This window comes from Macrotis lagotis, chromosome 1 (genome assembly GCF_037893015.1).
Source record: "Macrotis lagotis isolate mMagLag1 chromosome 1, bilby.v1.9.chrom.fasta, whole genome shotgun sequence".
In the NCBI taxonomy this organism is placed as follows: domain Eukaryota; kingdom Metazoa; phylum Chordata; class Mammalia; order Peramelemorphia; family Peramelidae; genus Macrotis; species Macrotis lagotis.
Window position 1 is genome coordinate 818690153 of NC_133658.1, and position 25023 is coordinate 818715175.

The 25023-nt window shown below is 33.8% G+C and overlaps 1 protein-coding gene across 1 annotated transcript in view; it reads right to left on the reverse strand.

Annotated features, from left to right (window-relative positions):
* Window positions 1-5282: 5282 nt before the first annotated feature.
* The window catches only part of CTSC (cathepsin C), a 42574-nt gene continuing 22833 nt past the window's right edge, over window positions 5283-25023 (reverse strand). The window contains exons 4-7 of the mRNA XM_074217073.1: window positions 24329-24484; window positions 16368-16483; window positions 12363-12494; window positions 5283-6276 (exon numbers count right to left, since the gene is read on the reverse strand). Coding sequence (XP_074073174.1) covers window positions 5777-6276; window positions 12363-12494; window positions 16368-16483; window positions 24329-24484 — 904 coding nt within the window. The 3' untranslated portion in view covers window positions 5283-5776. The remainder of the gene's footprint in view (window positions 6277-12362; window positions 12495-16367; window positions 16484-24328; window positions 24485-25023) is intronic.

Consider the following 25023-nt stretch of genomic DNA (forward strand, 5'->3'; position numbering starts at 1 on the left):
AAAGGAGAATCGTTCAATAGAGGGAAAAAAAAAATCAATCAAGAAAGAACTTTTTCCATGTAGTTGAGCGAGTTTGTTATAGTTATTAGCATGAAAAGATGTTCTCATTTGAAAATTTTAAAGGAATTCAAACTATTTCAGTCCTAGAGTCTAAAGTTTCTTTATTCAGATTAGCTCAAATCAGGGATAATGTCCCTAAAGCTTTTGAATAAACCCAAGTAGAAGAAACTTGTTTTATACAACCCAGGACAAAATTGAAAGTAGAAGTTTAATATAAGGAATGGCTCATTATAAATAGGACTTCTCTATCTCTCTATTATAACTGTCACAAAGATCATATACTATGACCAGGTAAGAATTATACCAAGAATGTAGGGCTAGTTCAATAATAGGAGAGCTATAAACATTATTTATATCAATAATAAAAATAACAAAAAAATCATCTGATCATATCAACAGATACCCAAAAGGTTTTTGACAAAAATCCCTTCTAATAAGAAATCACTAGAAAGTCAAGAAATAAATGGAACCCTTCCTAAAATGAAAAGTGATTCTATCTAAAGACAAAAAGTAATATTATTTGTAATGGGGAGATCAGTTCAATATGATTAGGGGTAAAGCATGGATTTTCATTAGTTAATATTATTCACCACTGTACTAAAAATGCTAGCTATAGTAAGACAGGAAAAAGACACTGAAGGAATAAAAATAGGCACTGATGATAGATAATAGAGAACCCTAGAAAAATCAACTTAAAAAACAAAACAAACTAGTCAAAACAATTAACAACTTTGGATAGAAAATAAAAACTACATAAATCATTAGCATTTCTTTATATTACCAACAAAACCCATCAGGAAGAGATAGACATTCCATGTAAAATAATTACAGACAAATTAAAACACTAGAGCATCTACCAGGCAAGACAAACCTGGGGACACACAATTACACAATTACAGGAAATAATTACAAATCACTTTTCAAATAAATAAAGTCAGACCTAAATAACTGGGGAAATATTAATTGTCATGAATAGGCCAAGCAAATATAATAAAAATGATGCTTCTTTAAAATTCAATTTAAAATGACAATTAATTTAGTGATTCAGTACCATACCAATCAAACTATCAAAAATTATTTTATAGAGCTAGGAAAAACAAAAAGTCAAAAATATCAAGGGAAATAATGAAAAATGTGAAGGCGCTAAGAGGTACCATAATCCATATTACAAAGCAATAATCATCAAACCAATCTGATAATAGAGTAGATACCTTATACACAGTAGTAAATGACCAAAGTAATTCTGTTTGATACAAACAGAAAGAGTCAAGCTTTTGAGACAATTTCAAAAATAATGTTGGGAAAACTGGAAAGCAATTTAGCAGAAAGTAGGGAAAGACCATGTTACACTGTACCAAGGTCAAAATGGAGAAAATAATTTAGATATGATAGTTTATATCATAAGCAAATTAGGGGGAGAATGGAAAATATATCAGATCCATGAGTAAAGAAGGGGTTTATGACCAAACAAAATGAATCATTTTGATTACATGAAATAAAAAGTTTTGTACAAACAAAACACCAAATTAAAAGGAAAACTGGGGGGGGGGGGGATATGGAAAGGGATGGACAGAAAAAGCTTCTCTGAAAAATGACTCATTTCTCAAATACATAGGGAACTGATCTAAATTTATAAAAAAAAATAATTTAAGCCATTTCCCAACTGATAGTCATAGGATATAAACAGGATGCTTTCAGAAGTTATCAAATCTATCAGTAGTCATATGAAGAATGCTCTAAATCACAATTGAGTTGAGAAATGTCAATTAAAACAACTTTAAGATATTACTTCGTACCTATCAGATTTGGCTAACATGACAGAAAATGACCAGTGTTGGAGGGAATGTGGGAAAATTGGGACACTGATACATTGTTGGTGAAGTTGTAAACTAGTCCAATCATTCTGGAGAGCTATTTGGAACTATGCCCAATGGGCTATGGAACTGCATTCTTTTTTTTTTTTGCAAGGCAAATAAGGTTAAGTGGCTTGCCCAAGGCTACACAGCTAGGTCATTATTAAGTGTCTGAGACCGGATTTGAACCGAGGTACTCCTGACTCCAAGGACGGTGCTTTATCCACTATGTCACCTAGCCGCCCCAAACTGCATTCTTCTTGATTCAACAGTGCCAGTAAGAGTTGTCTACCCTGAAGAGATCAAAAAAAGGGGGGAAAGACTTTTATGTACGAAAATATTTATAGCAGCTTTTTATCCTGGCAAATAATTAGAAATTGAAGGGATGCCCATCAATGGGGGAATGGCTTTACATGTTGTGATATGTAATTGTGATGACATACTATTTTTCTATAAGATATGAGCAGGGGCAGCTTGGTGTTACAGCGGATAGTGCTCCAACCTTGGAACCAGGAGGACCTGAGTCCATATTTGACCTCAGACACTTAATTACCTACCTATGTGACCTTGGGCAAGACACTTAATCTCATTGCCTTGCCAAAAAAAAAAGAGGAAAATAATGAGTAGAATGCTTTCAGGAAATCCCTGGGTTATGTGAACTGATACAAAATAAAGTGAGCAAAATCAAGTGAACACTATACATAACAGCAATACTATAATGCTGACCAACTAGGAAAGACTTTAACTACTTTGGTTCAGTGACCCAAGATAATTCTAAAGGACCCATGATGAAAAATGTTCTCTATCTCCAGAAGGACAAGTCAATTCTGAATGCATATTGAAACATTTTTTTTCTTTCTTTTTTTTCTTTGTAAAGGCAATGGAGTCAAGTGATTTGCCCAATGTCACAGAGATAGTTAATTATTAAGTATCTGAGGTCAAATTTGAACTCAGGTCCTCCTGACTCCAGGGCCAGTGCTCTATCCAGTGTACACCACCTAGCTGCCCCTTTCTTTATATTTTTTGACAGTGTATGTTTTTTTGGCAACTTCATCAATATGGAAATATGTCCTGCATGACTTCACACATATAATCATTATCATTTTGCTTATCTTCTCAATGAAAGGGAGGGAAAAAATTTGGAACTCAAAATTTAAAATAATGAATTAAAAAATTTAAATGTAATTGGGAAATATTTAGCAAAATAAGAAAAAATATTAAAAAAAATTAAGAGTCATCTCCCAAGCTAGATGTCCCAAAAGGAATGAGCTGTCTCCAAAAATGGTAGATTCTTTGTGCCTGAAGATCTCCCAAGTATAGGCTAGAAGACAATCAAGTCAAAATGCATTATTAGGCATCTGACACTGTAGTAGCAGGTGCTAAACACTGGAGACAAAGAAAGGTAAATGACAGTCCCTACTCTCAAGGAGTTTAAATCTAATGATGCAATGACCAATTATAAGATATAGATTGTATAGAGATTTCGGTTCACTTGAATGGGATACTCTTGTAAAATCTGTAAATGGTTGTGTAGTGTAGATTTGGGCAGTTTGATGAAATAATTCATTCTTGCTTCTGTAGTCTGATCCTTGAGGTCTAAATTCTTCTGTGACTTTTTACTTCTTTTTTTTCCTGGAAATGTCCTTGCCCAGGCTACTTTTTCCTTTACAGGTGTTCCTTCCAGTTCTTTCAGTTGTCTATCTTTTTTCCTTAGATAGTTCCCTATTTTAATACTGGCATTAAGTAATATAAAGTTCAACTTAAGGGACAAAAGCCACAATTCAATGAATTTTTATTAGGTGAAATCATTTCCCTCATTGAACAAAATTGAAATGGACAGATACAAAAGGGACAGATACAAAAAAATGATACACTAAATTCCCACATTAAACAAGCATGCTATACACCTTGTTAAAGCAGTGAAATTACCATAGACTTTTACTCCATTTGAGAGACTTCTATATACTTAATCTTTCTAGGTCATCGTGTGACTTTAACTTTATAACTTTTCTAGTTACATAATTTTATTCAGTCTTTCCTTGTATTCATAAGAAATAAAGCTATTATTCAGCCAGTAGCCACAATGCAGGGTGGTAGTAAAAAAGTCACATAAAATGGTTTAATTGAGACTATGTGTGTGATTGGCTAAATGACCTTTTAGAGAAAATGAAATTTATTATTTCTTTTTGAATTTCAAATCTATAATATAGATGCATTTGGTATATATACACACTTATAACTTATATTATTGGTCATTAGAAACTATTAAATGAAATTTCCATTCACCACTCAAAAATGTCTGAATTTCATATATTTTCTCTTGTACATGTCAGGGAGTCATTATCAGTCTGAACTTTGACATGGAAAAATCCAGACAAAATGATAGGATTCATTATTATTTAAACTTGTTTGTTAATCACTTGCTGAGTATGATATAAAATGCTAAGAACTGGGGCAAAAAAAAGGAAAGAACACACAAAGTTTTAAAAAAAAAAGATCAGTTCATAAATTTGCTTGTTGTTCTTCCTGGAAAGTTAACAAGGGAGTGAAACTTGCAGGGTAGTTAGTGCTTCTAGTCTTGCTCCCTTAGCAATTGAGTGCCTCTATAGAATTTGTTCTGGCAGTGGGAAGAGGGAAGCAGGGAAGTCACTTTTGCATTGCACCTGGGGTATAGATGCTAATGCTAATATAGGGATAGTAGCATCATCTTTCTGTTACTGATACTTTCAAGTAGTTAGATTTCATTATTTCAAAAAAAATCACACTGTTTTGGTTATTCCACTTTTTTTGTAATCAAGATTTTATTAGTTCATTTGGTCATCAGTACATAGACACTATGAATAAATTGTACATTTAAAAATGCTAGAAAAGTCTAAAAATTATGTAGTTGTAATCTTTTTCTAAACTGTTATTCCAATGATTTTTCTTACTTTGTTTGGAGGCAATTCTCCCTAAAAAGAAGTTATCAAATAGCAGTATCCTGAATATAGATAAGGTATTTGAACTTTTACAAAGCAAGGTTCCACCAATTCTGTATTTAATAAAATTACACTCATTATAAAAATTTTCCAGTCTTTTACCACACATTAACAAAGTTACCAGAAAAAAAAACTGTACCACTATTACCAAAGATGACAATGTCACTGATAGCACACAATTTTTAAAGAGAGATCCAACACAAGGGTGGCTATTCCACTTCTAAACAGTATATACCACCAAAATTCACCCACACCCTTCTTTCCCTTCCCTTTGATAGTCCCTTCAACCCTAGTCTCCAAACCCACAAAGGAACATGAATCAGGATGAAATCTCTCCAGGTAATGTTAAATATTGTGATGGAAGGAACAAAGAAAAGGAAGACATCTATCATACAGACTCAGTAAGTTTTATTGTGCAAATGAATCATACAAGAGTCCCTTTGCTTTTCCTTCTAAGTAATTTTTAAAGTTCCATGTATAAAAATTCTCTGAAATAACATGCCTGAGGTTTCACTTGAATATTTGTCAAGCAATAAAATCCCTTTTAATAAACACAAATACTCTCCCCATGATTCATACAACAAAATCCATTGTTATACAATCTGATGGTTTTACAAATGTAAGGCACAAATTTTTTTAAACATCATTTGAGTTACAAATGACTGTTAACATTCATTTCTCTATTGTTCTTTCTAAACCTGTAAACATAATTTAACATTGCTCTTGGTAAAAAGTCTCTTGATAGAGATCCATATCCAAACTGGGGTTTTATCTTGAGTTTTAAGAGAAAATGATTCATCACATTCTACACAGAAGAAAAGCTCAAGTGAAATCTTAAATTGTTCCTGGGTTAACCTATGGAGCTGCAATGAGATGAATCATGTCTCACAATTTGGGAATTGGTGTGGCAGCCACAGCTATGCTTTCAATGGCACATTCATCAGTGCCTCGGCGGATTCTGAAGTAGCCATGCTCACCCCAAGAGGTCCCCCAACTATTTTTAACTAACCAGAAAAGTTCATTAGTCTTTTCATCAATGCCATAGCCTACGAGAAGAACAGCATGATTGGTCAATTCAAAGGGATTGAAATTGTCCTTCAGCCCCGTGTGGTGGTAGATCCCTGAACTGTAGTGAAGAAAGTCATCATATACCTCAAAAGCAACAACCATGGGTCCATTCTGAATCAACTCATACTTCATCAGGACTTCATTGCAACCACCATAGAAGCCTCCCACATAGTGGTACTCAGAGGTATAATAACGAGAGCAGTTCTTTGGAGCACATGGATAATCACTGCCCTTGTAGGGAAAGCATTCTTCTTCCACCAGTCCAAAATCTTGGGCATACTTTCCTCCAATGAGATATGGGAAACCACCATCACAGCCTAAGGAGAGTAGTAAAAAATAAAAAAAGCACATTAATTTATGTTTCTCTACTAATAAATTCCTACTTCTCACTATTCTTTCTTCCTTCCTGACCATGAGTTAATAGACTTCTCTTCATTTCTTAGAAAACAGAGAAAGTTTGCCTGCCAACTTTAGTCATTTCCCTAGAACTGTCTCTCTTCCAAGGTGGAACAAATTTATAGCAACAGCATTCAAAATTGGCTAACTTTTCATGTTAGGCAACAATTCATCATCATCAAATTCCTATAAACTTAAGTTGACCTTAAGTTTGAGCTGTTCAGAAAGCTAAGGAAAGAATTAAAGCAAACTTGTGCTTACAAGTCAAAATTTGGGGGAAGACACTTTTTGACATGTCAGCGAATCACAGAATTTATGCTGGAAAAAATTTTAGAAGCTATTTAATCTCTAGTTTTTACAAATGAGAAAAATGAGATCCTGCAAGATTAAACAACTTGCACCAGCTGCGCAGTTAACAAATAAAAATTAAATCGAAAGAGATAATATAGCAACAACCAAAATTTATAAAGTAGATTAAAGTTCGCAAAGCACTTAACCTGGCCATACAGCAAATACTATCAAAAGTGAGAATAAAACTCTCAGGGTCACTTATCTCCAAGTCAAAAGTTCTTTCTATAGCATCATAATATTAGATCCTTGTTTCTGTGGTATGAGCAAAATACTCCAAAGAATAATATCTAGAATGGAGGACTATGACTATTCCACTGACCTACTTTCCATCTACTGATAATCTGTTTATATTCACTTCCCAATGCTTAGTAAATTCACATAGTATTACATTCCCAATCCCTGTGATACTTCCAAAGATCTACCAATAAGGGATATCCACTCTCCCATTCCTACCGAACTCAATCCTGCCCCAACCATGTTTTACTTTCTACCTACCAGCTGCTTTCCCTATGCTCTTGGGAACTCCTGCTTTATAATTAAATTTCCTTTCATGTTAGATGTTCTCCTTTCACCTTCCTTCCAACTTTTGCTTTCAAGGAGGACTAGTTCCTCAATTGTTTCCAATTCTATATAAACTCTTTGGAAAAATAGGTGAAGACGGAACTTTGCCTAATTCTTTCTATGACACCAATATGGTGTTGATACCTAAACCAGGAAGAGTTAAAACAGAGAAAGAAAATTATAGACCTATCTCCCTGATGAATATAGATGCAAAAATCTTAAATAAAATCTTAGCAAAACTATTAAAATAAGTCATCACTAGGATAATGCATTATGATCAAGTAGGATTTATCCCAGGAATGCAGGGTTGGTTCAATATAAGGAAAACTGTTAGTATAATTAATTATATCAATAACAAACCTATCAGAAATCACGATTATATCAATACATGCTGAAAAAGTTTTTGACAAAATATAGCATCCATTCCTACTAAAAACACCAAAGAATGTAGGAATAAATGGACTGTTCCTTAAAATAATTAGTAGTATCTATCTGAAACCACCAAAAAGCATTATATTCAATGGGAAGAGGCTAGAGGCATTCCCAATAAGATCAGGGATGAAACAAGGTTGCCCATTATCACCACTACTATTCAATATTGTATTAGAAATGATAACTTCAGCAATAAGAGAAGAAAAAGAAATTGAAGGAATTAGAATTGGGAAGGAAGAGACAAAACTCTCATTCCTTGCAGATGACATGATGGCATACCTAGAGAATCAAAAAAAAATCATCTAAAAAACTACTGGAAACAATTAGCAACTTTAGCAAAGTTGCAGGATACAAAATAAACCCTCATAAATCCTCAGCTTTTCTATATATGACTAGTAAGATACAGCAGGAAGAGTTAGAAAGAGGAAGTCTCATTCAAAGTAACCTCAGACAATATCAAATACCTGGGAGTCTATTTGCCAAGGAAGACTCAGAAACTTTTTGAAAACAATTACAAAACACTTCTCACACAAAATCAGATTTAAATAACTGGGCAAACATCAACTGCTCATGGATAGCTTGAGCTAAAATAGTAAAAATGACAATTCTACCAAAACTAAACTACCTGTTTAGTGGCCTACCAATCAAAATTCAAAAAGATAGTTTAATGAGTTAGAAAAAGTTGTCAGTAAATTCATATGAAGAAATAAAAAGTAAGGAATTTCCAGGTATTCAATGAAAAAAAGAACAAAAGAAGGTGGCTTAGTCCTACTAGATCGAAAATTATACAGGATCAGTCATCAAAACTGTCTGATGAACCAGTGGAATAGACTAGGTGCAATAGCAGGAAATGATTATAGTAATCTGCTGTTTGATAAACCCAAAGAGTCCAGTTATTAGGGTAAAAACTCTCCCCAATAAAACTGCTGGGAAAATTGGAAGTTAGTATGGAAGAAATTTAGATTAGACTAACACCTCACATCCTATACCAAAATAAGATCCAAATGGATACAAGATTTAGACATAAAAAAATATCACAAATAAACCAGATCAAGGAGTAATTTACCTGTCATATCTATGAAAGGGGAAGTAGTTTATGACCAAAGAAGACATGGCGAACATCACTAAAAACAAACTAGATGATTTTGATTACATTAAATTAAAAGACTTTTGCACAGACAAAACTACTGTAAGCAAGATCAAAAGAAATGTAGTAAACTGGGAAACAATTTTTACAACTAGTATTTTTGACATTTCTAAAATATACAAAGAACTGAGTCATATTTTTAAAAAACAAGCTATTACAGATGAGAAAATCAAAGTGATCCATAGTCATATGAAAAATTACTCTAAATCAGTACTTATTAGAGAAATACAAATTAAAGTATCTCTGAGGTACCACCTCACACCTCTCAGAAAGGACAATGATCATTGTTGGAAGGGATGTGGGGAAAAATGGGACACTATTACACTGATGGTGCAGCTGTGAACTCATCCAACCTTTCTGGAGAGCAATTTGGAATTATGCCCAAAGGGCAACAAAAATGCATACCCTTTGATCCAGCAATACCACTACGGGGTCTATACCCTGAAGAGATGATGAAAAAGGGTAAAAACATTACTTGTACAAAAATATTCATAGCAGCCCTGTTTGTGGTGGCAAAGAACTGGAAATCAAGTAAATGTCCTTCAATTGGGGAATGGCTTAGCAAACTGGGGTATATGTATGTCATGGAACACTACTGTTCTATTAGAAACCAGGAGGGATGGGAATTCAGAGAAGCCTGGAGGGATTTGCATGAACTGAAGAAGAATGAGATGAGCAGAACCAGAAGAACATTGTACACCCTAACAGGAGTGTACAATGTGGGTGATGATCAACCTTGATGGACTTGATCATTCTATCAATGAAATAATCAGGGCCAGTTTTGGCTATCTGCAATGGAGACTACCATCTGTATCCAGAGAAAGAATTGTGGAGTTTGAGCAAAGACCAAAGGCTATTACCTTCAGTTTAGGGAAAAAACCCATTATCTTATTATGTAATTTTGATATCTCTTATACTTTATTTTTCTTCCTTAAGGATATGATTTTTCTATCATCACATTCAATTTGGATCAATGTATACCATGGAAACAATGTATAGACTGGCAAATTGCCTTCTGTGGGGTGGGAGGAGAGAGGCAAGAATAGGGGAAAAAATTGTAAAACTCAAAATAAAGTCTTTGGGAGAAAAAAAGACTAGTTCCTTATTAAATGATGCTTCAATCCTGGCTGTTCTTTACCTTACTGACTGAGCCTTCTCTCACACCATCTATTTGTTCTGAGTTTAGAGTCAGAATCCTCCTCACTATTGACATTTTCATATTTCCATTCAGTAACAATTATTTAGCAATTTTCCATTCTTTCAGCTTCACTCTCCAAATTTATCATTCAAATCAGATCCTGGTAATTAAAATTTACCAATCCTCAGACATTTTCTCTTCTTTCTCAATGAATTTCTCTTCATGTAGCCTCAGATCTTTCTTGACTGCTCCAACCCACGGCTGACTCACAGATAACTTAAAATCCATTTAAACATCAAATTTTGTTTTTTCAAAATATCCATCTATCCATCCATGCCTCTGCCATCTTTATATATATATATATGAATGTGATTTTTGGTACTCAAATGGAAGATTTCATATTCATCCCCACTGAATTTCATCTTTTTCAGATGCAGTCCATTGCTCTCACCTGTCAAGATCCTTTTGAATCCTAACTTTCTCATCCAATTGGTCCTTCCTGCTTTGGGTCCCCTATAATTCTGATGAGCAAATAGTTCATGCCTTTATCCTAGTTACTGATAAAAATGTTAAATAGCATAGAGGAAAGCAGAGATTCCCAAGGCATTCTATTGGAGACCTTCTGTCACACTGATAATGAATCATCAATAATAATAACAACAGCAATAGCAGTGAACATTTATATTATCCTTACTCCATTCCAGGGACTTTATAATTTTATCACATTTGATCTCACAACAATCCTGGCAAGTAGGTACTATTATTCTAATTTTATAGTTGAACAAATTGAAGTAAATAGAAGTTAAGGTGCCCAGGGTCACCCAGCAAGTAAAGAACTGGAAACTGATACTAGTTAGGTACCTGAGGTTAATTTGAACTCAGGTCTTCCTGACTCCAGACTTAGTTCTCTATATAGTGTGTCACTTATCTGCCTTTAACAATTAATTACTCTTTGGGTCAGTCTGTCTAATTAATCCTCTTACTAGATCACCATCTAACATAAACCTCTTCATCTCTCCATAAGAATAGCAAGAGAAATTTTATCCAAATCTGCTAAAATCTAGGTAGATTATATTTAAAGATTCGCCCTTAGTAACAATTTTAGTAATTTTGTCAAAAAAAAAAATAAAAGAAGGTAAACTGACATATTTGTTCCTGAAGAAACCATGCTGGATCTTTGTAATCACCACCTACTTTTCTAGAATTTTCCCAGGAAGCAAAGTAAACCTCACTGACCTACATTTGCAGGCTTTTTTCATTCCATTTTTTGAAAATCAGAACAAAATTTGCCCTTCTCCAACTTTGTAGTACCTCTCTCATTTTCCATGGATTACTGCAACAAGGTACTATCCATTCTCCCCACCTTCAGTCTCGCCAGTCCATTCCATCATTCACACAGCTGACAAAGAGATTTCCCTAAGGTATTTTTATGAACATGTTACCCACTACTCAATGATATCCTATATTTCCTCCATTTTAAGATTACAAGTAATAATAAACTCTTCCATTTGGCATTTAAAGTCTTTTGTAAAATGACCCCTTTTTATCTTTGTTCCTTATGAAATACACTCCTCTATGCAGTCTATGGTTTTGTCACATTCAGTTACTCTCCCTTTCTCATAGATGACCCTTCATCTTTTTTGTTTTAACCATGTCTTTCCATTGACTGTTCTCCATCCTTTAATGTTCTCCCTCTTGACCTGAGTAACTATCTTCAGCATAAAGTCTATCCTGATATCCCCAAGCAATTGGTCCACGCTTCCTCGAACAATACTGAGTTTATTTTTTTTAAAAAATATACAATGTATATAACTCTATTTGCACATGCTACACACCCTTTCCTTGCTAGTATTTAAGTTCCTATAAGGTAGGAATTGTTTTCCTTTTTTAATCTATATGTTCAGCAGTGAGCACAGGACCTGGTATTAAAATAAGCATTTAATAGTTTACTCACCTACAAAATAAAGTGGTTGCACTAGATAGTCCCTAGGGTCCATTCTATATCTAAATTCATTACCGCATTCTGTCCCTGACTGGTTAATTCACCATGTTGTCTCTCTACAAATATGTAAACAACATTCAAATATGAGTTATTGCTTTTTTAAATTATCATATTCAAGTTCTAAAGCCAATGATTTTCACTATGCCTATAGTTTTCAAGCAAAGCTTCATTGTGGCTCGGGGAATATTTTTGGTTCATAAAAAGTATGTCCAATAGCAAAAGGGAAATGCCCCATCCCTATGTGACTAACACAATATTCAACAAGTCTTGGCAATAAATTTTCATAGATCTTTTATCATATTAAATTATCTTACCTACCATTGAGTCAGAGGCATGTAAAATACTATATAGTATAAACCATTATTGTTATTATTACCTTGAGAATATTCGCTGCAAGAAACAATCTGCTGGGGACTTAACACAGGTGACTGAGTATTATTGGTTAGGATACGAATTCTTGACTCTAACATACCCATGGAAGCAAAAGCATAGCAACTGCCACAGTTTCCTAGAGAAACAGAAAGGAATAGTGAACACATGTGAATCCTTCCAACTGTCTTCTTTCCATAAAGTCACACAGAATCACACCTACATAGTCAAGTCAGATGTAAAACTCAATATTCTGTTATTATCTTTTTAAAGGTTAAGAACCAGACAGAAGACCTTGATAATTTTCCTTTAGATATTCTTTTGCCCTTTTCTTCTTTCTCTCAGGAAGTTCAAACCCAACCAAATATTAGGTGAAAAAAAGCTTTGGGAGCTACAGAGAGAATGTCAAATATAGTGCTACAACAGTTGAGATCACAATCAGTCATGTCACTGGTTATTAGAGACCTTGGATTAAGGAGTGATCAGTATGACCTGAGTATTTATATATTTCTGAAGCATAGACTTTCTTTCAAAGAAAGTATCTGTGTTCCACAAATCTTTCACATTTATAAACTGTCTGCTTGATAAATGGATAATCACCACACAATTTTTCATCTCCATGTGAGGTCTAGTTCAATATATTTTTACTGTGTATAACAGTAGTAAAGAGCTACAGATCTCAGGTCAGACTACAGATACAGTTATTTACTCATAATCCATTCTAACCTTTTATAATCCCCACCCCCCCACTCAAATATACACAATTACATTTATATTCTTAAATAGAATAAGAGCATTGAGAAGGAGTAGGATTGGCATTATGATCATAGGTTCCCACTGATATAAGTAAATATATTCATCTTTGATATCCTACATTTATTCAAGAAAATCAACCAGTTGCAAAAGCAATGGGCATCTTTATTTCCTAATATTTAAATTTCCTCAAGGAATTCTGAATGGGGAGGGGGAGAAGACTACTTTAATAACACTTGCCTGTGTTTAAGAAAGACAGAAAAGGAAAGACTCAGAAAGTGAGTATGGAATGTGATTGGTTGGTTGATTGTTGTCCATTCTCAAAGGGGACCAAACTTGTGACTGATTAGACCAATGTAAACTTGGAAGACTCTACCACAAGTCAGCCATAAATATTCATGTGAACATTTGGAGTAGAGATGTGGTTAGAAATTCAGATTTCTGTTATTCTGTTATTAGATATTCAGGATTGGAAAACCTTAGGGGCCACTTAGTGCAAACTTCACTTATTAAAGATAAGGAAACTAAGGCCCACAGAGGTTAGAGGGTTTTTTGAGTGGTAATATTGGACAGTTCTTGAACCAAGGTCATTTGACTTCAAATTTAGCATCCTATAACTGCTATTTGTCAGGGTGGATGGGTTATATCATAACCAGTTATTCATCAGTGGCAGGAGAAGAAGAGAACTAACAAATAAATCTTCCTTTCAACCCTTTCAATTTATTTCAATATCCAAATGCTTCACATCCCTATCAATTTTCAAATAAGTATCGCCTTTATATCTCAAAGGCAGAAATACAGAGCCCTTGGATCTTAAAATTCATCTCCAATTCTGTGGAAAGACTTTATTCATATTTATTGAATAATTAGATGGTACAGTGATAGAGCACCAGACCACAGGGAGAATTGAGTTCAAATTTAGCCTCAGATTCTTACTAACTGAGTGACTCTAGTTAGATAAAACACTTAACCTTTGGATGCTCCAATTTTCTTACCTGTAAAAAGGGTATAACAGAACCTACCTACCAGAGTGGTTGTGAGGAGAAACTGAGCTATCCGTAAAACACTTTAAAAAAACCTCAAGAGTTATGTAAATGCTGGTTATCATCACTGAACTGTAACTACAGCAGCTGACTATTCCATACAAATAGGAGAGAAGTATTCTAGTCTTTGCTTTAACAGAAATATAGTATATATTAATTTGACATTATCCTAACTTTACATAACTGAGTCTCATTTTTCTCATCTACAAAATGAACTAGGTTAGGTTAGATGTTTTCTCATGTCCCTTCCGGCTTTAAAATAGGGTAATTCTTGAGAAAAAGTATTTAGAATCAGGGCTTTGCCTACCTCCCCAAGAAATCCCTGGGATAAAGAAATAGACTGATCTCTTAGAACTGTCTCTAAACCTAATATGAACAGGAAAGACAAATTATTCCTAGGTTGAGAGAAACAGAGTTTTTATAAGCCCCTTTTGATCTGGGGACTTATCAGTGTTTTCTTATATGCAGAAAGAATTGAGCTTCAAATGACTCCAAATGCATGGTGTTCTGTTTTATAAAGGACTTTTTCTAACCAAAATGAAAAAAGACTGCCCCATTGTGATAGAGTCCTGTGGTTCTCTGGAAAGAGAAGTTGTGGATACCCTTTCATTGTGGTTGATTCTATGAATTCTGCTGATTCCTGGGTTTGATGGATTGCTGATAGCTTTAGAATTAGCAGAAGTTTCCAAGTTGCCCAGATGAAGGAAGAGAAAACCAAACTAATTAGTCCCTTTTTCTCCCCCTCTTTAAAACACTAAAAACCAAGAGGAAGTCAAAAGGAGAAGCTGTGGAAGGTTTGTTTTTCCAAGAATATGCTGGAATGTCAATTATGGGTAAGTTCAGAGGCATATCATGCTTATTCTTCGAAAAAGGAATGTCAAAAATACCAAAAAGAGAATAAAGAGGTGACTAGAACAGAAGGTAATCATAGCAAATTATTAACTTTAGGGGTTTCTTTCTAGTTTTTGCCTCCTAAATGAGTGCTTCTCCTAACAAGTGGGGCTGATCTTTTGCCATTTACATTTCCAGCTAAACCACTTTTTTTTTTTTCAGTCCTCCCTCACTTCAATTTCTATTATCTCATAGAGGCCCATTACCAAAGAAGAGCTGATAGGTAAAAGTGAAAATATGCAGACTTTATAACTATTTTCAAAGTATTTTACAATTTGTAAAATTTATTTATTATTTTATCTTTAGAACAAGTGTGGGAGATGAGTGCTATTTTGTCCTCATTTTACAAGTGAGAAAACTGAGGTAGATTAAGTGACTTACCCAAAGTCACATAGGAATTAAATGCTTGAGGCTGAATCTGATCTTTTTGAATTGAGGTTCAGTGTTCTAATCACTGTTCCTCCTGGCTACCTCTAAAGGCAGGAATGGTTGACCTTTAGGGAAAACACAAGACAAAATCTCTGACATTAAAGTTAAAATCATAGAACCACAGATACAAAACTAGAAGGGACCTCAGAAACTACCAAGTCCAACCCCTTCATTTTATCATTCAAGAAATGAAGGAACAGGGAAATAAGGTACTTAAATAAGATCAAGACCCTCCCTGATACTAGGGTATAAATAAATCTAAATGAGTGTACAAGACAAGATATAACCATTTGTCCAAGAAAGGTGAAGAACATTCACCACAAAAGTGATGAATATATGGAATCAGTAGGAGACATCTACCAAATGTGCTGGTTTTCATATAGCCAACACCACACCTATTTAATAGTGAAAAAAAATCTATCATATGCAGTATAATCACCTCTAATTGATTCTAAAAGTAATAAACCTGAGCATAGCATAAATAATTGGTTCAAATGACTACTCTCTAAAAATATGAGATAATTTGTTAACAGAACTAAGTAGAGGGAAAATTATTATTAACATTTACTATACCAAATTTATGAAAACAATTTGTATAGGTTTACTATGATCTGACTTTGGACAAATATGGCTCTCACCAAGATCCTCCATTCATAAAGGCAGGTTATAGTCAACTTCGCAATGTGATCTTTAAGTGATAAAAGCTGGAATCCCAATGCTAGGATTCTTTAATAATAGTTAAGCTCTCCGGGGCAATGAGTTGGTCAGAGAATCAATGAAACTCCCCAAGATGGCAGTAGTCAAATTACCAATCTGCAAAGGGAAAAAGCAAATCCCTTTCTACCTATCTGGATCCTTCCCTGATCCAGATCCAAAGGGAGTTTTGTTTTTTTTACCTTGGTTTCGAATAGGACTAACATAGTTGACACCATTCACATTTCTCCAGTCCCAAGACTTCGGCAAAGTTAAAGTTTTTTGAAGTACTTCATGGGTCGGTTGTGAAGGTTTTGGTCTAAAAGAGAAATATACATATTCAGCATTTAGTCAAATTTAAGTTATTCATTTTATGGATCACATACATTCTTTATCCTTACTACCACAGCTACTCCAATGATTTGCATGGCTCCCAGACCAACTGCACAGAAGGTAGATAAGTAAATATTAGTGTGTATGTTTGTGTGTGTGTGTGTTTGTGTTTATGTGTTGGAATGAAACTGACCATGCATTTTTAATTATATTATAATGAGAAATAATTTGGGGATTAGATATTGTTTTTTGTTTTCTCAGGTTTTGTTCTCTTGCATTAACATAGAGAATGGCAAGCTGACATGGTTTGCTATGTGCTGAGTCAACAAACATGCAAATCAACAAACATTTATTCAGCACCTATTAACCAAGTACCTGTGATATCTACATCTTTGGCACATTTTTACAGCCTAGATTTTCTCAGTTTCCTCTAACAAGTTTTAACAAGAGAATAGGGCAGGTAATCTGGCCAATAGCCATAATAGAGAAAGAAGGAAAGATGACTAGATCTAGAAACCCTTATACATTTATTTTAAGGCATGACTAAACTGTATTTAGACTAGTTGGGCAAGCTATACATGAAAATCAGGGTCATAATTTTAGGCACAGTTCATGTAATGTAGCTTAGAAATAGTAAATCAATAGAGCGACAAGAGGACTGAATTTGCCCTTCATAAATAAGGAAATTAGGGAAGGAAGAAGGAAAAAAAATCCAACCCTAAACAAACATATTAACAGCTTGATCGAAAGATTGATTTAGACTGGCATCTAAATTCATGCCTTTGATAATATTTCTGCTGGCTAAGGATTCTTAATCTGTGATCCATAAACTTAAAAAAATTGTGTGTGTGTGTGTTTAATCTAATGCTTTCTTAAAAATTTTAAAACATTATTCTGTGAGAATAGGCATCAGAGGGGGTTCATGACACTAAAAAAGAATAAGAACTCTGACTATAAGCCTTTATCATATCCACCAATTTCCACCTTTTCTTCCATATACTTCTTTTGCAAGAAAACTTGTATCAATTTCTAATTAGAAGCAAGTTAGAGAGAAATGTGAAAGACCACCCTCAGGAATCCCTCAGGAACATCAATAATATACATTAAAATTTCCAAAGAATGGTCATCATCTGCTGTGCAACTACCCATAGAAGAATGTTCTTTCCAATGAAAACACCTTTGTGGTTCATTTTTGGATGTGGCACTTGGGAACACTAATGATCTAGCTAAGTTTTCACCATGAACTATATGCTAGTGTTCTCCAATAGCTGTAATGGGATACTTTTTACTACTGCATTGTGCTTATGAACAATACAAAGATAAATAAAATACAGTCTCTATTCTTGAATAAAATCTAATATGCAAAGTATATAAACAAAACTGGCATGCTAGGAGTGTGGATATATATGATTATCTGAAGAACTTTATAGATTAAAATTGGGTTGCTAAAGAGTTAAACATTAAAACTTATATGGACCTTTCTTTGATTTCCCTCCATGAGTAAAGAAAACTACTTGACCACTCCTCATTCTGGTCATGTTTTGTGTTTTACTGAGGATCCACTCAATGTTCAGCAGGTCCATGCTCTAGGACTTTTTAATGTATCATGGATATCTACTGAACACTTAGACTTGTCCATATTTTATGTATCATGGATATCTACTGAACACTTAGGCTTATCTCTTATCCATCTTTTGCTCATACCTCATTGTCTAATCATACATTTCCATAATGTTATTCTCTTAATATCAGTTCTTGACTCTAGGTTATCACTAGATATATACTGCAGTCTATTTGTACTTACCATGTATCTATTTTTCCATTGCTTTCTGGGTAACCTAGAATTTTAACTTCTCAAAGACTGTGATATTTCAAAGTTCACAGGGGAGAACTGGTCATCACTGGGAAAATATTTGTGTTAAAAGGGTGGCCCTTATACTGGGTAACAGTTGATGATTAGTACAATTCATATGTCTATTCCTTCATTTGTTTCAATTTTGGCCCAGTTTATCTGAATTTACCTATGGAGGCTGTCGTAAACTTAGGTACTGATATAAATATATACAGATTCATTTATCTTTTCTTTACTATTGGACCATTCCCCTTATCATTCATTGTATTGGGTAAATCACTAAATATGTCTCACCCTCAGGATCACATCATTTGTAAAATGGAAATAATAATAGCACCTCCCTCCTAGAGTATGAGAAGCAAATGAGATAATGTATTATGCCTTTTGCAAACCTTAAAGTACTACATAAAATGCTGCCCATTGTTGTCATCTAATTGAGGAATCTCATAAAGTTTTGGGTCATAATACAATCAGTATCATGTCAAATAAAAGCATCTAAAGAACATCATTACTTATAGGATATTCCTCTTTTACCAGTAAGCATTTGTTAATTGATTAATTTGTGTCAGGGCACTGGCTTAAGTTCTAGAGATTTCCTTATTGAGAGATATTCTCCATGACAATGGCAAACTCCTTTGGCAAGCATAAGGTTTCCAACTTAAAGCCTCTCCTAATATAAATAACCATATAATTATTGAACAAATTATCTTGTCCCTGAAATTGTCAAGATTCTTATATGATTTTAATATATGCATACTTATGTCCCTGAGTTGAACCTTTAAAACCAGTTTGCTTTATAAAGTCGATAGTTTTTTAAATAAATTATAAACATAGAATCCCACATTCTTTGCATTTTAGTCTATTGTGAGACTATAGCAATTTAGTGTTCTATAGAATTTGTGAAAAATGACATGTTCTATGTAGACTTAACCTGCTTCATCAGTTTTATAATAGGAGATTTATTAATCAACAATTATTTGGTTTCCTATGGTAGATGCTAGGCAGCACAGTGAATAGAGCACTACATTGGGAGTCAGGTAGACACTGGTTCAAACTTAGCCTCAGATTATATAAATATATCCTTGAACAAATCACTTTTCTGTTTGGCTCATTTTCTCTTAGAATTGTTGTGGGGATAAAGTGAGATAATATTTGTAAAGTTAAAATTGTTAGTACTTACCTAGCACTGTACTAGTGCTGAAGAGTACAAGAGAGTGTAACATGGTCCTGACAATCAAAATGTTTATAATCTGACTTAAAAAGAGAAAGAAGTCCCTAGCATACTGAGCATAATTTCTTCTGGAGGATTCAGAGGTTTGGTGGGGGAGGGGGTACATGAGTGTGTCACACTGGATAAGAATGGGGAAGCTTGCAATATAAAATGATGTAAGAATACCTCAGTGAGGTTCATGGAACCTAGTATAAGTTTATACTATGAACTTTTAAAAAATGTTCTTTCTGACTGCATTTCAATGTAATTGGTTTCCTTTGTAATTTAATGTATTTTATGAATTCAAAAAGTTTATTCTGAAAAGGGGTCTACAAGCTTCAACAGACTGGCATAAGAGTTCATGTTAAGGAAAAAAGAATTAAAAATGAACTAAACAAAAAAAATCCAGTTGGAGTTCTTAACTCCTACTTAATGTTGATAAGATATCATAAGGAAATTAATTAAATTAACCTGATTCACAAACCTTAAAGTGCTATTATTATTATGATTATTATTATAATAATCTCCTATGTCTGTGCCTTTGCTATGACTGTCTCCCACACCCGAAATGCACTCCTTCCTCAATTATGTCTCTGAAAATCATTCTCTTCAAAGCTCAGCTCTACCTCTATCCACTATGAGGTTATTCGTTATCCTCCTTATTTATCCAATCTCTCAAAAATAATTTCCTAATTGTATATATATTTTATACATTACTTATGTGTGTTGGTTCCCCAAAAGAATAAAATATCCTCAAGGACAGAATTTATATTTTTATCATCATGACCACAATACCTAGCACAGGGCCTGAGATTTATTAAATGTTTTTTGATTGACTAATGGGGATCATTAATCCATCAAAAAAAATTAAAGTACATTTTATCTTGACTAATATTTTTTGCTGATTTAAGGCTTTTCCCCAAATAATTTATCTATCAGATCATCCCTACCATAGAGATATAATCTAATTGGGGGAGAGAAGATGAGTAGACATACAATAATAAAAGACAATTACAGTCTTGTTGCCACTCTAGTCAATAGGTTTCAGGAAAATGGGCATTATAAGGGTCATAAATAACCTATTTATTTCATAAGAAATTGATAAAACCAGAATAAAAATGTAGGAATTAAACTTGCAAGAAAGAAATTGAGTTTTTCTTTAAGGGATTAAAATACTGACAACAATAATAAATTTATACTTTGTGAAGTGGTTTTCTATCCATAATCTTATCTGATCCCCTGACATGTTTTATCTCTAAAAGCAACTAAAAGTAAACACAATCATTTCCACCTCAATAATTTTCTCTTTTTTCAACACTATCTTCTAAACTCATCATCTAAACTCAATTCATCCATTTACCTTCCTAAGTGTACATTCTCGGTACAGACTGCCCCTTAGAAGAAAAAAATGATGGAGAAATAACAAGGAGTCAGGGAAAATTTTCCTCCCTCACAATCATTTTGGTTTGTAATTCTTGACAAAAAAGATTTCTTCACCTTTGTGACTTGTGTTTTGTGTGCCAGTAATATCTGTGTCCTCTCACTCTGTGAACTCAAATATCCAAACCCTAATGGAAATACAACAATTTTATTGGACTAACTTTAGATGGTTTCTTATCAGGCCCTCTGTCATATTTAAACAATAATCAAAAAAATCAATCTTTTTACTCAAGACTGCAAAAAAGAGGGAAAAAAGACTGCAGAAATATTATTGTCATGGTAAAAAGTGACATTTAAGTTCAAGAAATTCAAAGACACTATCTGAGAGATAGAGGAAGAAAACAGAAAGGTGGAAGTTAATTACAAAGAAAAGGAAAGAAATTATAGTCAGGTTCAAACTAGATCCCCAACTAAAATAGAACATTTCTCTACAAAATACCAGTTCAGGGAAGCTACATGACTCTAATGGTTCAAGCCCTAGACTTGTACCTAACAAATACTAACTGAATGATCCTGGGGAAATCACCTTCATGTTCTTTAAGTTTCCTCATCTAGGGGGCAGCTAAGTGGTACAGTGGATGAGTAGCAGCCCTGGAGTCAGGAAGACCTAAATTCAAATCCAGCCTCAGGCACTTAATAATTATCTAGCTATGTGACTTTGGGCAAGTCACTTAACCCCACTGTCATAAATAAAATTTTTTTTAAAAAGTTTCCTCATCTGCAAAAGGTTATTGTAAGGATGAAATAAGATACCCTATGTAAAGAGCACTTTGTAAGCTATATAAATTATAGCTAGTATACTAAATTATGACATCATATTTCTCTTTGCTCTAAGGTTTATGAAATCTTTTTTTTTTACAGTCATCCTGCAAGATAGGCTGAACAAATATTATTCTTCCCACTTTACAGATGAAGAAACCAAAGCTTTGAGGATATAAAATGATTTGCCTATATTCATTCAACTGGTATGTATTAGAGATGTAACTTCAACCTATACTTCCAAATTCTAGGATCTATGCTGATTCAATAGATACTCAATAGATACTCAAAAACTCAATAGATACTCCTCAGTTTTGTCAATTCTTAAATATTCTTCAAGATCCTTTCTTGCAAATCCTTTCTCTTCCAATTTCCAGGACATTTCAGGGAATGGGAAAGAGCAATAAATTGAGAATCAGAAGACCTGGGAGCAAAACCAGTCTCTTTTACCTTAATGGTCTCAGGCAAATTTACAAATTGCCATGAATAATTCTAAGCCTTGTTGAGAAATCAGAGGAGAGGACTATAGGAAAAAGACATAAGTAACTCCTTTTATGATGATAAGAAATACTGGAAAAGAAGTTTTTAAAAAGTTATAGTACAATAGACCATGCTGGTTTGTTGGAACTGAAGACTTGAGACTGAATCCCTTTGCTTTCATTTACTCTAAGCCTCCGAGTCAGAGGATTTGAGTATATTTCTGCTGTGGGAAAAATTAATTACCCTGTTTGGGCCTAAGTTATTTCATTTGTAAAATGAAAGTATTAGAGTGAATTATTTTTTCAAAATTCACAGAATGGAATAGAAGAAAATTCAGTAAGAAGAACAGACAAACAGGGCAGTTTTGAAAGTAAAGTGTGAAATTTATTATTTTCTTTATTTTTAAAGCAAATAGAATGAAATGAATATTCCAAGTTTCATATGGTTTTTTGGGGAAGGGGATATTCTGTATATTTAGAAATGTTCTTTATTGACTGTTAAAATTCATAATAAAAACAATGAAAAAAGGGAGTTGGGCTACATGAACTCTAAGGTCTTTTCTGATTCCAAATCTCTGATCCTTTGATCCTAATGTGTTTGAGCATAGAGAAAGAAACATTACCTCTGCCTAATGTAATCAAGTATTCATGAAGAAGATGGTATTGAAGTTGAGTCTCAAGGGACTGGTATAATCTGAATAGCTTGAAATGTGGGAGAAGATTTCAATGAATATTGAGCAGCATTTGAAATGGAAGTGGAACTAATGCATCAATTGTTCAGGGCTGAAAGTAATCTACTTTGGATGAAGACAGAAGAATATGAGGTAAGGAAAGTCAGTGATGCTAAGCAGAGCAAGAATGTACAAATATGAATACAAATCTTTGAACAGTTATTATAGTTGTACTGAGCTCTGTATTACAATCTTATCTTTGGAGAAAACAGAGAGGAATTAACAGGTAAAACGATTCCGATTACCAGAAATTTCCAGGGGCAGAATGGGGAAGGGAGTGAAGGATTACAGTAAGGAGTTCTGAGAAAGGCACATGTTTAAAGAACTGGCAAGTATTCTTGTTTGTATGAATATGCAGGGTTTGTTTAGGTGATTAGACTGGAAGAGCAGTGATTCTCTTTTTCCTTTTGTATCCCCAGCAACTGCACAGTAGCTGGCACAGAGTACTATTTAACAAATGTTAACTGATTGTTTATTGAAGTGAGCAGAAGGAGATCTATTTGGAGCATATTTTCAAAGACCTTGACTTACCAAGCTGAGATGTTGGGATATTATCATTATTCATAATATTTTTGAACAATAACAATAAGAATGTCTAACATATATGTAATGCTTTATGGTTTGCAAAGTACTTTTAAAATATTGTTTCATTTAATCATTCATAACTTTGGGAGGTGAATATTTTTATTAAGTATTATTATTCATTTCTCAGATGAAGATGCTGAGGCAGACAATGGTTAAGTGACTAGTCACAGTCCAGGATCATTTGGCTAATAAGTTTCTGAGGTTGAATTTGAATTCATGTCTTCTTGATTACAGTTCAAAGAGTCATCTACTCCATTATGTCATTTTATTCTCTTAGGTTGTAAGGAAATCACTGAAGATAGTAATATAGGAAATAAATCTAGTGCCTTTGTATATGATACAAGAAGATGAGAAACAGGAAGATCTTATGAAACTATTCAGTTGTCCAGGTGAGAATGAATATGGGACAGATTCATCAATCAATTAATGAATAAATATTTATTAAGACTCTACCAGGTGAGATGTATAAGCTGGGAAAGCAAAGACAAAAATGAAATAGACTCTGACCTAAGAAACTTATAATCTATGGAGGAAAAGGAGCCAAAATGACATTTAGAAGTATATACAAAATATATAAGAAGTGAGATATCCTCTAAAAAAAAAAACAATAAATAAGATGATTAATGTTTGAGTGGCAGTCGAATTTTTAAGACAAGGTAACTTCGGGAATGACAGCTATTGTCATTAACAGAAATAAGGAAGTTAGAAAAGGAGCAAACAAGAAATCCAAGGATTTTGAGTTCTTTAAAAAAAAAAGATTTGAGAAATTTATTACCTGGGGAATGGATAACTGTGGCCACCACTTCTCTTAAACATTTGCTCCAGATTGAATTTTTCATATTCCTTGTATACAGTAGCAGTCCAGGAATTCTGAGCAGCATTGATGGCATTCACAAAATCATAATTGTATTTGTAACGGTCCTGTAAATACCTGTAAATGAATTAGACTTTTAAATTTGTAATCTTTATTGCTTTCAGAACCAAAATCAAAAAATTTTTTCATGCAAATTTCTTATTATATTGCTTGGTCCTTTTCTCTGCACTAAAAGTTGGTAGATGGCACTGTGGATAGTGTAGCTAGAGATATCAGAGAAGATATAATCAAATCCTGTCTCAGATAATAGGTAAATCAGCAATTGGTCAAGGTTCCCTAATCTTTAAAACAAGGAGATAGTTCTTACTAGCCTTCAAGGCCATTTTCAACTTTAAATCTGGAGTTCCATTTAGATCTCACTTCCTGAAAATAAAGTTATTGCTATACTTCTTCCTCTTTTGGACTGTAAGTTCTCTGAGAGCAGGTACTAGTTATGTGTCTTTGAGTTCTGAAATTTTGGCACATAGCTTTATCTATGATAAGTGCTGAATCAAAGTTTGTTGAATTGAAATGGCCTGCATCCCAGAACACACAGCATTGAAAAACTAGTGTAGGTGGTGGCTAGGTGGTGCAGTACATAAAGCACCAGTCCTGAA